Raw genomic sequence first — 14,096 nt, 5'->3', positions numbered from 1 at the left:
GAAACAAACAAACAAAAAAGAAACTAACACAATGGATTGCTGCTGAAGACCCCAAGCCCCTGACTGACTGGAGACAAAAGCTTGGGTGTCACGTAGAACTGACAGAGGGGGCATCCTAAGGGGGATATGAGTCACTGCCATTTTATGATGGCTTTTTAAGACTCTGAATATATATATATATATATATATATATATATATATATATATATAACTAATAGTCATGGCTATCTTTTTTTTTTTCTTGGAGGCTGGAAATAAAGTCAGTTTCAGGGACTTTCACAACCTGAACTGTACATTTAAAATGAGGGAAAATGTGTGTACATGTGTGGAAAGAGAGAAGCAAAAGGGGAGGAGAGAAGAAGGGAGAGTGGGGAGGGAGGTGGGACACAAGAGAACAAGGGAGGGTAAAAATGAAAACTCCAGATTTCTCTGGGCTCTCTCTCTGAAGCTCTCCTGTTTGCAGGACAACGTTCTCCTCTCCACTGCTCATATTTGGTTCACAGTGGCCTATGTTCATGAGGGGCAGAGCAGCACAGTTTTGCCTTGTCCCCTCTTCAGGTGCATAAAAGGAAAGCCTGCTGAGAGTACCTAGTGTTCTGGAATGCAAAAGTCAAAGCAGAGGAAGAAGCCGGAGGCTTATTTTTAACCTTCCTTGTATCATATGTGGTCCTTGTGTAGGGCACTTGCAGCACTAACATGTCTCCTGGAGCATGCGGTTCCCTGAGGAACCAGGACATGGTTTTGCTTGTGGATTGAATCACTTTACCCAGATGGAAGGAGGAGGTGCATGGAGAACCTCCCCAGAGACAGGATGTGCAGAGGCTAGAGACTAGTGCCTGAAGCATAGCCTGTCTGAATTCAGGTTCTCGAGGATATGGTCTGGGAAGGTGAACATGCACAGAACCACTCCCACCTTGACTCTTCAGAAAAACAGTAATGGTTACAGCCCATGTTCCTTCCAGGATAACGCAGAACTGGCTTATCACAAGACCCAGCACACAGCTAAGTGGTCCCTAGTGGCTGGTAAAGTTGGGGCAGTCTGAGAGCCTTGCTAAGTCGTATCTTCTGGACAGCAGAGGAAAGTGCTTCTCCTGCTTCCAGCTAGACCTGTGTCTTGTATCATGCCACCAACACCCACAGCAATCTAATTTAACAGAACCTAGAAATGGAAGCCAGTCCAGTGGTGAAAACCTAAGTGTGACATGTGGCGAACCTTAACTGCAATCTTAGGGGACGAAAACATTTGGGAAAAATCTCACGGAACTGATTGATTCTAATGAGTAGAGTTCAGCCTGCTACGATATGTGCACAGAATACTCTGGAATTGAAGGGTTGGTCCTGTCCCTTTACACATTTCTGACCATAAACTCGGTTCCTTTGTTGCCATGGTAACCAACGGTCTTGGAACGCAAACTTCTCAGAAGCAGTTGGGATTTATATCACTAAGATGTGGACCCTGAAGGGTTTCTGACACCCCCACTTGTCTCGGGAGCTGGAAGCGCCTGTCTCATGTGGGCAGCCCTCATCAGGGAATGACAGAGGCATGGGCATGTGTGAGTGTGTGTGTGTGGTCCTCCAGCTCTATTTACAGAGGGATCATGGAAAATACAGAATAAACATACTATTAGACAGTGGGAGGATGGGTGCTTGAATGGCAGTCACCTGTCCAGAAAGCACTCTGGTATCAACTATTGTAAGACTATGTATTTGTGATCTCTGGTCCACTCACCCCGTAATGGACTTAAGTAATCTAATGGTCATTAGTCATCTAAGCTAAGGATTATTAATAAGCTATTTAGTAAGAAATTGATCTTACTTGGCTATTAAATTAAAATTAAATATTAATATTAATAGGCTATTTAATAAGAAAATAGTTAAGAATACAGAGTAGCCATATATTATTATAAATTTAATAGTAAATTTCTGTTGATGAGAACCACATGTATTTGGATATGTGTATGTATGTACATATGTACACAGATACATGTATTTATCAAGAAATTGGTCTCCTTGACCTCAGGGTTGTGGACCAAAAGCATACTGAACTCCATCCACACTTTCCTGTCATTTTCAATTTTCCTTTTTCTTTTATGATACACGTTCTCTCAAATACTGTCAAGCGAATGAGAGGTACCAAGAAGAGATGCCCAGAGGGTTGTTGTCACACTGTGAAATGCTTTTACAGAGGCAGAGAGTACAAACAGATGGACTGTACTGTATGGAGTGGGATAGTTCCATAGAAAAGGGATGGCTCACACGACTCTCTTCCCTCTCCAATATCATGTATTAATTTTTTCCTTCTGAAGTTCCCTGAGTCAAGGAAGACATGAGATTGGAGACTCAGCACCATGACAACTTCACCCTCTAGCAGTGACTACAGTAGCACAGAGGACTCTGCTTCCGAATGCCAATCTTACCAGAGCCTCTCGATTGGCCACTACCCCCCTGAGAACACGTTTTCCTATGAGGAGATGTTCTCCTGTGAGGAGGCAGCCTCCATGGATTCTTCCATCCACTTCCTCCCTCCTATCCAAGGTACCTGGGGGACAGAGAGTGTAAGGAGACTCTTCCGGAAACGAGATCAGATGGAGGGTGACCCAGAGCAGTTCTGCAAGCTAAGCATCACCCTGGCCTGGGATACTGATGTGAGGTCTGACCATGCAGACTCTCTAGCTAATATGGATCTAAATGGCCACCACCTGTGGATGGATAAGTGGCCAGAAGATAGGACAAAACTAACTCTCTGCAAACTGGATAACCTAGTACAGAAACTCGAGACATTTCTAGAAAAAGAAAAAGGTAGCCAACATGATGGTCATGCACTCCCTGAATCTACTCAGAACAAAGACGTCCACCTGACCAGTACTCCCCCTCCACTCCTTGACATTTGTCAAGACTTGCCCAAGCACAAAACACCAGGAAATGAAGATATCTGTCAGATCTTAGAGAATCCTCCAAGGCTACAGAAAGATGAAGTTGTGGTGAGCACAGAGAAGCCTCCCAGGAGAGCAAGGGGAAGGACTGGGGAAGAGAGGGTTGGACAGTGGAGCCTCACTACCTGCTCTGAGGCAACGTGAGCCCCAGGAGACTAGGACAAGGGAGGAAGATGATACCCAGGAAAGGAGAGAGGGTAGAGCTACAGGAAAGACACCAAGGACCATGGAGGGAGGGGTGAGGGTAGGAATAGCAAGTAGAACCAACCACGTAAAAATGGTTGTATATGTGTCCAAGACAATGGGTCTAGAAGCTCTGCTGTAGTTGGGCTATTTTGGGCAAATGGGCTTGGGTCCTGTAAGGGAGCAGACAGCAAGCCCACTACTGTTGACGCTACATGCATCTAATTCATTCTTGTTTTCTCAACAGGAGATAAGCCAGATAGCTCAAAGCTCCATGGAGACCTCCCCGGTGCCATCCACTCAGCAGGAGGATGCTTCTCACTCATATAGTGTATTCTGTCTGAACTTTCGGTGGATCTTCCACTGGCTGAGGACACAAGTCTTCTCCCGATTAAGGAGAGAACACCCTAGCCAGGCCACCACCAGCTGGCACCAGAAGGCAGCAAGAAAGATACATTCTCTTAGAGGCAACAGAATCCAACCCCAAGAATGACTCAAGAATGAGTTCGCCTGACATTCCCAGATTCTTAAACTTTTTGAAGCCCCTTGTTTGACAGTCCCTAAGAGGTGGTGTGTGTTGTTCTCTCCTCTGCCTCACAAATGAGGAAATCAAGACTAGGAACACATAGGTGGAGTTTCCAATCTTCACATTCCTTCTGAACCAGCCACTTACAACCAGCATGCTGGGGCACCTGAGAACAAGTGTGCCTGAAGCAGTCTGGTACCACGGATCATCAGAACTGCTGTCTCCATGTTGGAGCCATGATCACAAGTGGTAGCTCCAAACCTGCTCAATACCTGCTGGAAGCACAGCCCAAACCATCCTGCCATGGTGGGAGGCTAGTGGGATATATACTGCCTTCTGGAAATGAGGGTATGAGTTAATGAAGAATGAGTAAAACACACATAAAATAGACACAATTGAGCAAAATACAGCAAAAAGAAGCGGGGAGGGATACTATTTAGGAAGCAAAATACTACCTAAGTTTTCTAAGAATGAGTTCAGCCTTCTGAATTCAACAAGTATATTTTCAGCTCAAGTCAAAGTAATTTGCTGGGATAAGACACAGATAACAGAGATCTGTGATTATTAAGGGGAAAAAACAAAACAAACAACCGGGGATTACTGGCCAGGAGCTACCATTTTCACCAGGTCTATGCCTCACCTATACAGAAGAACAAGACCACTTCTTTAGTAAGATTTCTGGTTTCCTTGTACTCCTTCTAATCTCTGGAATTATGTAGCATGTCATATACCAGAAATAAGACAATGAATTCAGCAATAGGAAACATTCTAGCATTCCTCATCCATTTTAGTCCAGTATGCTGTAAGTCCAACTAAAGCAGGTCCTCAGTGCCAAATTTGTGGGGAAGGGGTGGATCTGGCCACAGCAAGTAGCAAAAAGAGTAAGCATGAACTGCAAGTGGTCACTGGGGAAAAAAGAGGTTGGCTGAACCCTCAAGTCTCCTGTAGAGTTACTATAATTTTCAGGAACATGATAATTTCATTAATCAATAGATTTTAGGATCTATTACCTTATGACTGAAAACTAAAACCATTCCTTCAAGTGTGTCTCAACCTTGAAATGAAGGTTCAGTTGCTCGAATTAGAGGGGTATAACTTATGCAATCATACTCTAGAATTCATAATACTGTAATAATCTTGAATATAGCATAAAAATTGATCAAACTTAAAAGTTATTCAACTCTCTGCAAACACAAGCATGCCATGTTAATGTGACCATATTATAGTAATCACCTATGAAAAGAACCCCAGAAAGATGTGTAGGGTGATCTGTCAATAAACAAGGGCAAAATCTTTTTTTCAAGACTTTAAGAATAAAATACAAATTCATGGTTCAAGAGCAGGCATGAGTTCAAAGCTATTTAGACACAAGAACAACATCTTTCAGGCATGCTGGCAGACACCTTTAGTCCCAGCACTTGGGAGGCAGAGGCAGGCAGATCTCTGTGAATTTGAGGTCAACCTGGTCTACACATTCAGTTCCAGGATAGCCAGTTACATAGAGAGACTATGTTTAAAACTCCCCCAAAAGATATAAGAATAAAAATGAAGCCAATGATAACTAAATATCTAGAGAATGCTAAAGCTCTAGCTTCAATATTGAAGATGGATATTGTTGGGAAGGATAATCAATTTGTTCAAAAGCACACTGTTTCATTGTGAACTGCAAGTGAAGAATTTACATAGCACATGTATCTAATTCCAGGATGACAGCTGGGTTTTATGTTGCACTGCTTGCCATGAGTCTTTTCCTGCTACCCCCTTAAGTCCCCAGCAAACAGAACAATGGTCAGCTTTCAGAAGAAACAAAATCCCCATCAGATAACACTGCTGAATGAACGAGCCCATCTTCAGCCAATGGTGCAAAAGCCCTTGGATAAATTCCCTAGAAGATGATTAGCCTAGATCAAGAAGTCCCCTTGCTAAACAATTTCCGTCTTACCCTATCTTTCAAACGAACCTCGTGGATTTAATGCCATTTTATTTCAGTATAATACACTTGATAAAGAAACTACTTCTGAGACACTTAGGGCATTTCTCCAGTTTTGAGGCTTTGGAGAGAAACTAATCTCATTAACATTCTCTGTTCAGAAGGGAATCAGAATGGTGATCAACTTGTATTCTCATCTACCTCAGTATCCACATTTTAAGCTTAAAAAAAAAAAACTCTTCTAAAATAAAAAGAGCACACACACACACACACACACACCCCTATAAAACTTTCCCATAAGCCTATTCTCACAGAAGAAGAGATAGCACGCCAGGTGTCCCAGTGGTTAGTTATATCTGCTTAGTCTTTGGGGTCTTAGTTTTCCCAAATAGGGTATGGGATGAGAAACACTTTTTACCAGTAAAGAGGCACCAGAACTTCCATTTGTATCATATTGCAACATAGAAATTTCATTCACATAAGAATCAGAAATAGACACTAAAGTCACTGGGCAAAGGGCTGTCAGGGAAGAGGATACACGAGTGGTCCAAGAGTCACCCTCAAGTGGAAAACCACCTAGCCAACATCATACACCTTCAAGAGAAGCAGTGTAGACTGCCCTGCAATGTTAAACCTGAATCTCACTACAAGAACAGCAACAGTCAAATGAATCTTAGGTTACAGAAAGTTCTACTAGACAACTTTGGAAGTAAACATGTTAGCATCACAAAACACTATATATATATATGTGTGTGTGTGTGTGTGTGTGTGTGTGTGTGTGTGTGTGTGTGTATTTAATTTTTAATTTAAAAAGGCAGAAAGACATGACAGGTCATAATGGAGACTACAGAGACATGAAGGCAATCTCTGACTGAATCCTTGATCAAATCCACAAAGCTAAACAAAACTTAGGTAGAGGGTGTTTTCATAACATCTAGGAAAAACCTAAATGTAGACAGTATATAATATGATTGAGTAGTTGTATTAATCAGGGTTCTCTAGAGGAACAGAACTTATAAGGTGAATTGTATTTATTCTCTAATATATATAATGAATGGATTACAGGCTGTGGTCCAGCTAATCCAACAATGGCTGTCTACCAATGGAAGGTCCAAGAATCCAGTAGTTGGTCAGCCCACAAGACTGGATATCTCAGCTGGTCTTCAGTATATACTGGAATCCTAAAGAAGTAGGCTCTAATGCTGGTAAAGGAATGGACTTGCCAGCAAGAGCGAGAGAAGCAGCAAAGAGCAAGCTTCCTTCTTCCGTGCCCCACCTCACAAAGATCTGGATTAAAGGTGGATCTTCCTACCTCAAAAGATTCAGATTAAAAGTGGGTATTGCCACTTCAGAAGATTTTATTAAGAAAATAATCCCTCACAGGTGTACTGAACTGCATGGGTTTTAGTTAATTCCAGATGTAGTCAAGTTGACAACCAAAATAGCCATCATAGTAGTTATCAACAGATGACATGATTGAATTTTTATTGTATAGTAACATTAAGTCTACATAAGAGAATACCTTTGATTCTTTAAAAATTAGAAAATAAGAAAGCAAAGACCAGGAAAACATAAAGAAAAATAAACTGTAAGTAGGGAATCCAGCTTTCTCCTTCTAACATAACATTTTCATGACACAATATCTTAGCCACATACACATTTAAAACTAATATTTAAAGTACTGGAACAAGATATTAACTTGCTGAAGCTATATAAATGGGGCAGCTCTTTAGACTCCCTCATTCATTCTGGGCCCTGTCTTAGATTCCTTGACTCCAAGGAATTTCAAGTCTCATGCAAGTTAGGGAATATCCAGTTTGTAATTGTAGCATACAAGCTGGTCTAGTTGAGCGCAGAAGATCATCAAAGCATTCTCCTAAAACAAGATCCTAGCTTACTTAGCTTTGTTAAGATTAGAAGAATAATTTTTGCTAATTAGAGGCAAGTTCCCTGCCTTTTCAATGACTTCAAATTTCAAGGACTTGCCATCTGGTCTACCTTGGAAAGTATTCACTGTATGTATATCTGTCCCTCACCAGGAACAGCCTGGTGTTCAGGTCTAAGAGTTCCCATAGATTGTTTGGACGTTTCCTTTTTTTCTGGGAAGTACAACATCAAAAGCAGAGGCCAAGTCCTTAGATAGGGAACTGTGTACACTGGGGACTGCACAGCTAAAGCTTAGGGCTTATCTTAAACAAATGTACACACTAGCATACACAGAATACTCTGCAAGCAGCTCAGAACACCCAGAAACTAACCCCAAGTTAGAGAATAGAGTGAATAGAGTTATTAAGACTTGCTGTGAATTCTGAGGAAGTTACTTGACATCTCTGTGCTTTCTGTTTTTTCATCTATAAGCTGTAACACTAGAAGCACCGACCTTAAAAAAAGAAGCTGTAATGAGTACTTAGTCTAAGTACTAACGGCACATATATTTACAGAGTTTAGAAGCTGCTAACTGCTGTCACATAATACCCTTATTCTAAGAAATCTGTCACATCTACTGGTGGCCAGAGAAGAAAATTCCAGTAAAATGGCACCTTGTTTCTCCACAGTCCCTCCCAGTACACCTTGTTATTATGGTCTCAGACCTGTGGCCAGAGCCTTGCAGCACATGTTTCTATGAGCTCCTGCCTCAGGGCCTTGGCTCATGCTACTTCCTCTGTCAGGAACTGCCCTTAACTTTGCCTCATCTTCAGTCCATTTTGCTTCTCTGTTCTCCAAATGTATCCTTCAAGGCTCAGGCTAAATTCAAGTTATGCTACAGAACAGAGCAGGTTTGGGGCACAATCCCACCTCCCTTATGTCTTTAAAGCATTTGTTTTTGTCAATGCACATTTTACCCTTTCTTGTAGGAATCAGAACAGAAACACATGTCCATGTTTTTCTCTCCAACAGACAAAGGCTCTGTGTTCTGCTTATCTCTGCATGCTCCAAAGCCCCTGACCCAGTTTCTCATACAGAGGCTCCATGATAAACCTTTGGTGAAATGAATGGTTAATCTGCAGGAAACAATTTAAGTAAGATAAGATCTGGGATGGAATGTCATTTCCTTTCACAACCTTTAGCTAGCTTCTAGGGGGGATTGCATCTGTGCCTCAACCACATGACCTGTATAGCTGGACTATTGGGGGAGGATGATTCATGCCCAACAACTGGGGTCACTTTACTCACATGTCTTACTAACATTTTGCAACCCAAAACTACTATTCTAGGTTGGGGGAGGTGGGGTGTATGGCCATCACTGATTGCCCACATGTATATCCAGGTTATGGAGGCTCTGCCTTTTAGTTCAGCTTTGCCCTCATGCTGTGAAATTCCCTTCCCAAGGTGTATCCTGAAGTTGTTCACACTGGTGTGCTTTTCATTGAAGATTTTACTATTTCAAAGCACCAAGTTTGGTGCTGAAAGGCTGCCTGATATCCCTAAGTCAAGAAAGTTGAGAAACCAAGGGGACAAACAATATGTGTTTTAGCCGAGCTTTGTGCAGGCTTGTGTCAGAATGCACTTGGCCGTGTACTCAATGTTAATGATTCAACTATTAAATAGTGTCTAAACAGAAACACATAAAACAAGGTTAAGTACTAACTGGTTGACAAAAATGCTGTGACCAGAGGCTGGCAGGAAATTAACTCTGTAGTTCCTCTAGGAAAAATACCAAGTTAGTTCTGGTTCATGCCAGCCTTAAAGAGAATAACTTCCTGAGGTGACAAAAGACAAGAACCACTCATTACATCCGGTCTGGAGAGCAGAACCTCACCTCCTGAGATTAGGCCAGGCCACAGACTGAGAAACAACACCCAGCCCTCACTCACAGCCTTCAAAGGAGAGCTTGCTGTTTTCCAGGCCATATGGCCAAGGGTGCTGTGGGCTGGGGGTGTGCTGTTTCCTCTTGTGAGAAGGCTCATGACTGGAGGCCTGCCACTCCTATCATTTCCTGCTTGGTGCTCTGGTGTCAACTTTGCCCAACCTCAGGGAGGACCAATGTGCGTGAGAAGCCACTAATAAAACCAATACAGAACACAGTAAGGACCCAGCTTGTCACAAATGCACCATCCTAGCAGTATCTACCATTCTGCTTGAGACCCTGGCATGTATCCCAAGCTCCACAGAATAAACATAGTCATTAAAATAATTGGCCAAGGAGCTAAAGAAAACTCAGGTTCAGTCCCTAGCATCCACAGGGTAGCCCACAACCATCTGTAACTCCAGTTCCGGGGTATCCAAAACCTTCATCTGACCTACATGGCACATATATGGTATGCATATTTATATACACACAGGCAAAACACACATACACATGAAATAAAAATAAATCTTTAAAAAAAATTAAAAAGATAATTGGCCAAGCAGGCAACATGGTATAAACTGGTAATCCCAGCAAAGAAGGAAGCTGAGGATGGAAATTTGTGAGTTTGAGGCCAGCCTGGGCTATACAGTGAGTCTCTGTCTCAAAAGCCAAAAAATAAAAGACCTCAGCTGAGGTTTTTGTGCCAGTCATTGACACATATGCTACTTCTTAGATGATATTATTATACTAATAGTTTCATTACTTATGTATATAATTTTTAATATACAATTTTTCCTTTGCTGCTGGGGACCAAACTGATGGCCTTGAGCATGCCAGGTAAACTTTCTACATCTGGGCTGCACACACAGCCCAGTAACAGGGTGATGTTGTCGTTTTGAGACAGTGTCTTATTATATAAGCCAGTCTGACCCCATACTCACTATCCTCCTGCCTCAGCCTTCCAAGTATTGATTACAGGTGTGTACTACCATACCTGGCTCCTCTACTACTATTTTTTGCTTGTTGAGAAAGTCCAGATGCATTCCAGTTGCCCATGGCTATGTTTGCCTCATCCTATAAACTTCCCTCTGTCTCAGAGTATGAGGATCTACCTGTCTTATAGCTCAAGGCATACTTCCATCCATGAGTCACTGATAATTGCATTTTTGCACAGTCCTGGATCTGAGTATTTGTTGAATCCTTTGGCACCTTCTGTCTTTGGTAGCCAGTTCTTACACAGTGGATTTTCTTAGGACAATTCAAAGTCTCACCTGTCTGAGCAAACAATACTTTGTACAATTTTCCAAAACTTATAAATAATAAGGCAATTCAAATTCCACCAAGTTATCAAAAACCTTCAAGAATGCTTCAGAAGCCACATGACCCTAGGTCAGAGCTAACCTCCTCTAGTAGGAAACAACTTAAATGCCAAGGCACAGGAAGCTGGCTTTCTTGCTTCAGGAATCCCATGCTCAGGACCAGAGGCATTAGTGGAGTGGTTCTGCCCCATGTCCTAGCTCTTCTCAAATTCTAATGCTTATTTGTTGAACAAAACTGGCATCCACATGCAGAACTGCTGAAAAGCTTCCAAGCAAGCTGACAGGCCAAGGCAAAGAGAAGGAACAGCTAATCAAAGAACAAGAGTAAAAAAAGTTAGGTCCAAAGTAAATATAGTACGAAATGCCCAGAATAGCCCAGAAAGACAGCTGATGACCTTTTCTCTAAAATCTAAATATCACAGTGTCAAAAGCCCTAACTATCTAAGGCTGAGCCAGAATTACTACCACAGGGAGGAGTAAAGTAAAAACCACATAAACAAGCAAATCTGACAATTTGCATTTTGGTACAAGTGTAAACGAGGAGGACATTATTGTACTATAGTTAGCCAGGAATTATACACCACCACCTCAAAGCTGCCATAATATCTACAGAGATACCGCCTACGACTTGCTACTTAGAGCCTCCTGGTGCTGTGACAGTGGTTCTGAACCACCACAACCCCTCAACACTGAAGCTCTGGGGTTTTATCAGAAAAGGCTGACGGGCACCAAAAGAACAGTGTAGACCCAGGGGAGAGAGTCTCCATCCTTTGATCACAATGCACAGACCCTTGAACTGCTACTAAACCACTTACATCTACCTCCTAGTTTTCTACTTCTGAAGCAATGGAACGCCCTGGCTCATTGAAACCCTGGTGTGGGGACCACTTGCCCTCAAAGGAAGGAAGAAATGAAAGAAGGAAGAAGAGAGGGAGAGAGTGAAAAGGAAATTCACAACTAGTAGCCATTAAATAGAAAGTATGGTCTTCTAATTAAGTAAATAAATGCATGAAGACCTGAGAGGAAAGTTCTCTCTCCCTCTTCTCTTTCTCTCTCCCTCCCTCTCTCCTTCTCTCCCCAACTCTCAGTTTGTTAAACATGCAAGCTGTTTTTTTCTCTGTCTGCAGTAATACTCTAGCACACTTGTCTCATACAGACAAAAAAGGAATTCCCAATCACTGTTGAAATGTCCTAAGAAACTGAAGATCTAGAAAAGACTCCTACTGCTTTGGCAAGATAAGCATATAGCACTTGAATTTCTCAAACTCTGGCCACACCCACAAGTGTTTACTTGAAGAGGTAAAAAGACCAACTAAATTTCCATTTGATTATAAAGAGGAGCCTCGGTGTCTGGTAGGCAAGATCCTAGGTACGGAAAATCTTCTGAGTCACACCATGAGAAGTTTCCTGTTCTGACCAGGAAAACACCAGGCAGAGCACTGTGACCAATGTTCAGGTGGCGCTGCCATCCCAATAGCACAGGTGACATCTCCTTGTATGGGCCCTCAACTGGCTCTGGCTTTAGGATTTTCTTTTCAGATTCTAGAACACCTGTGTAGACTTTACCAATGGATTATCCCCAATCCAAAAATCTATAATCACAAATGCTCCAAAATCCAAAATTTAGCCACTTTCAAGAAGTTTTAGGTATTGGAACACTTGAGATTTCAGATTAAGGATGTTCAATCTTTACTTTTGTTTTTTGCTGTTGTTGTTGCTTGTTTGTTTATTTTAGTTTTTGTTGGTGGTGGTTTGGTAAAATGCACTTAAATTAGGTATGCTTGGTCCACACAAAGCAGTCAGGAGATAGGAACTTCAACTCCAAAGAACAAAGAGATAAAGACTGTAAGGACTATGAAGAAAAGGATACAAAGAACAGAGTCATGGGGTGTGCTTTCCTTGGGGGAGTGACACATTTCAGAGGCTACACATTGCCTGTTTATAGCAAAGTTCTACATAGAGACACAGGAAGGTAGGTCTATGTGGGTGGAAACCATCCAATCCTAGAACCTTTCTTGAACCAATGAAAAGATGGTATAGGTAGACAGGGCCTACCTCATTCTTAGGAACACATGGTTCCAGCCATCCCCAAAAGTATACCCAGGTACAAGAGGCCACAACTGTCCTCAAGAAAGCAAGAACCAGTGTCATGGGAGAGAGACTAAGGCATTAATTATGCTCTTAGGCAAATAAATGATACTGCATCAATATCCAAGCTGCAAGAATGCCTCCCAGGCCAAACGGACAAATGCTACAGGGTTTCAGTGCTTTCCTGTGCTGATCCTGCTGTCAGGCTCAGACAGCCATGTGATTACGTGAAAACACGATCTAATACTTATTTGTACATTTTTTAATTCCATGTAATCTAATATTTCAATTTAATTTTTTCTGGAGATGGGGACAAGCTATGTAGTCCAATATAGCCTCAAAAACAGAATCCTCCTGTCTCAACCTCCCAAGTGCTAGGATGCCAGACATGCTACACCTACCCCTTAATGCTAATATTTAATTTTATTTTGGGGATTTGTTGTTGTTATTGTTGTCTGAGACAGGGTGGCTCTATGAAGCTCTGGCTGTTCTGGAACTTGACATGTTGACTAGGCTAAGTAACTCACAGAGATTCACCTGCCTCTGCCTCTGCCTCCCAAGTGCTAGGATTGGGACATGCATCACTACACCAGGCAATGCTGGTATTTTAAATAATGCTCTTAAATACTTGCTTCTAGCTGGGTGGTGGTGGCACACGCCTTTAATTCCTGCATTTGAGAGGCAGAGACAGGTGGATCTCTGTGAGTTCAAGGCCAGCCTGGTCTACAGAGTGAGTTCTAGGGTAGCCAGAACTACTTCACAGAAAAACCCTGTCTCGGAAAACAAAAAACAACAAAAATACTTACTTCTTTAATAATTAAACAACAAAACAAACTCAATATTTATATGGAACATTCTTAACTGTGTGACTACAATGTGGGCACTGAAAATTTAAAAACAGACATAAGCCTTCCAGCCATGACAACCCCCCAAAAAACAGGCCTCTCACAAAGGACCTCCTTCATCCTTCAGCACAAGAGGAAAGGAAACACAAGAAGAGCCTCTGCAGAACCCTGATTCTTACTTCATGGATGTGAAATCCCAAGATGCAATAAAATCACCATGATTGTTGACCCTGCACAAATGGTAGACCTATATGTTAACTGTTTACTGTCTTCTGTCAGCTTACAGAAAGATGTTCCTTCAGGAGAACACATACTAAAAGCAACCACCCCAATAAACACATTCTGGACATTAAATAAATAAGTACAAAGAACATAAACCTAAGTGTAGCTTCGATAATCCAACCACACCATACATGGATATGCAATGACTTTTATATCCATTATTTAATTCAGACAAAAATATACACACCCTTTAATGAACA

General features: G+C 41.9%; 2 protein-coding genes across 39 annotated transcripts in view; one reads left to right on the top strand and one right to left on the bottom strand.

Annotated features, from left to right (window-relative positions):
- Window positions 1–14,096, bottom strand: part of Ppfibp1 (PPFIB scaffold protein 1) — a 154,639-nt gene that overhangs the window by 86,557 nt on the left and 53,986 nt on the right. The window lies entirely within an intron of this gene.
- C3H12orf71 (chromosome 3 C12orf71 homolog) lies at window positions 1,396–4,229 on the top strand. 2 transcript variants are annotated; one of them, XM_042274366.2, is made up of 3 exons: window positions 1,396–1,511; window positions 2,307–2,981; window positions 3,364–4,229. In XM_042274366.2, the coding sequence occupies exons 2-3, from the start codon at window positions 2,349–2,351 to the stop codon at window positions 3,607–3,609; spliced, it is 879 nt and encodes a 292-aa protein (XP_042130300.1). In that variant the 5' UTR covers window positions 1,396–1,511; window positions 2,307–2,348; the 3' UTR covers window positions 3,610–4,229. The 2 variants fall into 2 exon arrangements, with proteins under 2 accessions (XP_042130300.1, XP_006986701.1); XM_006986639.4 differs by having other exon boundaries at window positions 1,398–1,553.

This window comes from Peromyscus maniculatus, chromosome 3 (genome assembly GCF_049852395.1).
Source record: "Peromyscus maniculatus bairdii isolate BWxNUB_F1_BW_parent chromosome 3, HU_Pman_BW_mat_3.1, whole genome shotgun sequence".
Lineage (NCBI taxonomy): Eukaryota > Metazoa > Chordata > Mammalia > Rodentia > Cricetidae > Peromyscus > Peromyscus maniculatus.
This window is presented reverse-complemented; position numbering and strand designations above follow the sequence as displayed.

Excerpts from the sequence above, each read along its gene's own strand:
- C3H12orf71 (XM_042274366.2), top strand. The coding sequence starts at position 2,349 with ATGACAACTTCACCCTCTAGCAGTGACTACAGTAGCACAGAGGACTCT. Across the intron at positions 2,982-3,363 it reads TACAGAAAGATGAAGTTGTG|GAGATAAGCCAGATAGCTCA; the intron begins GTGAGCACAGAG and ends TTTTCTCAACAG.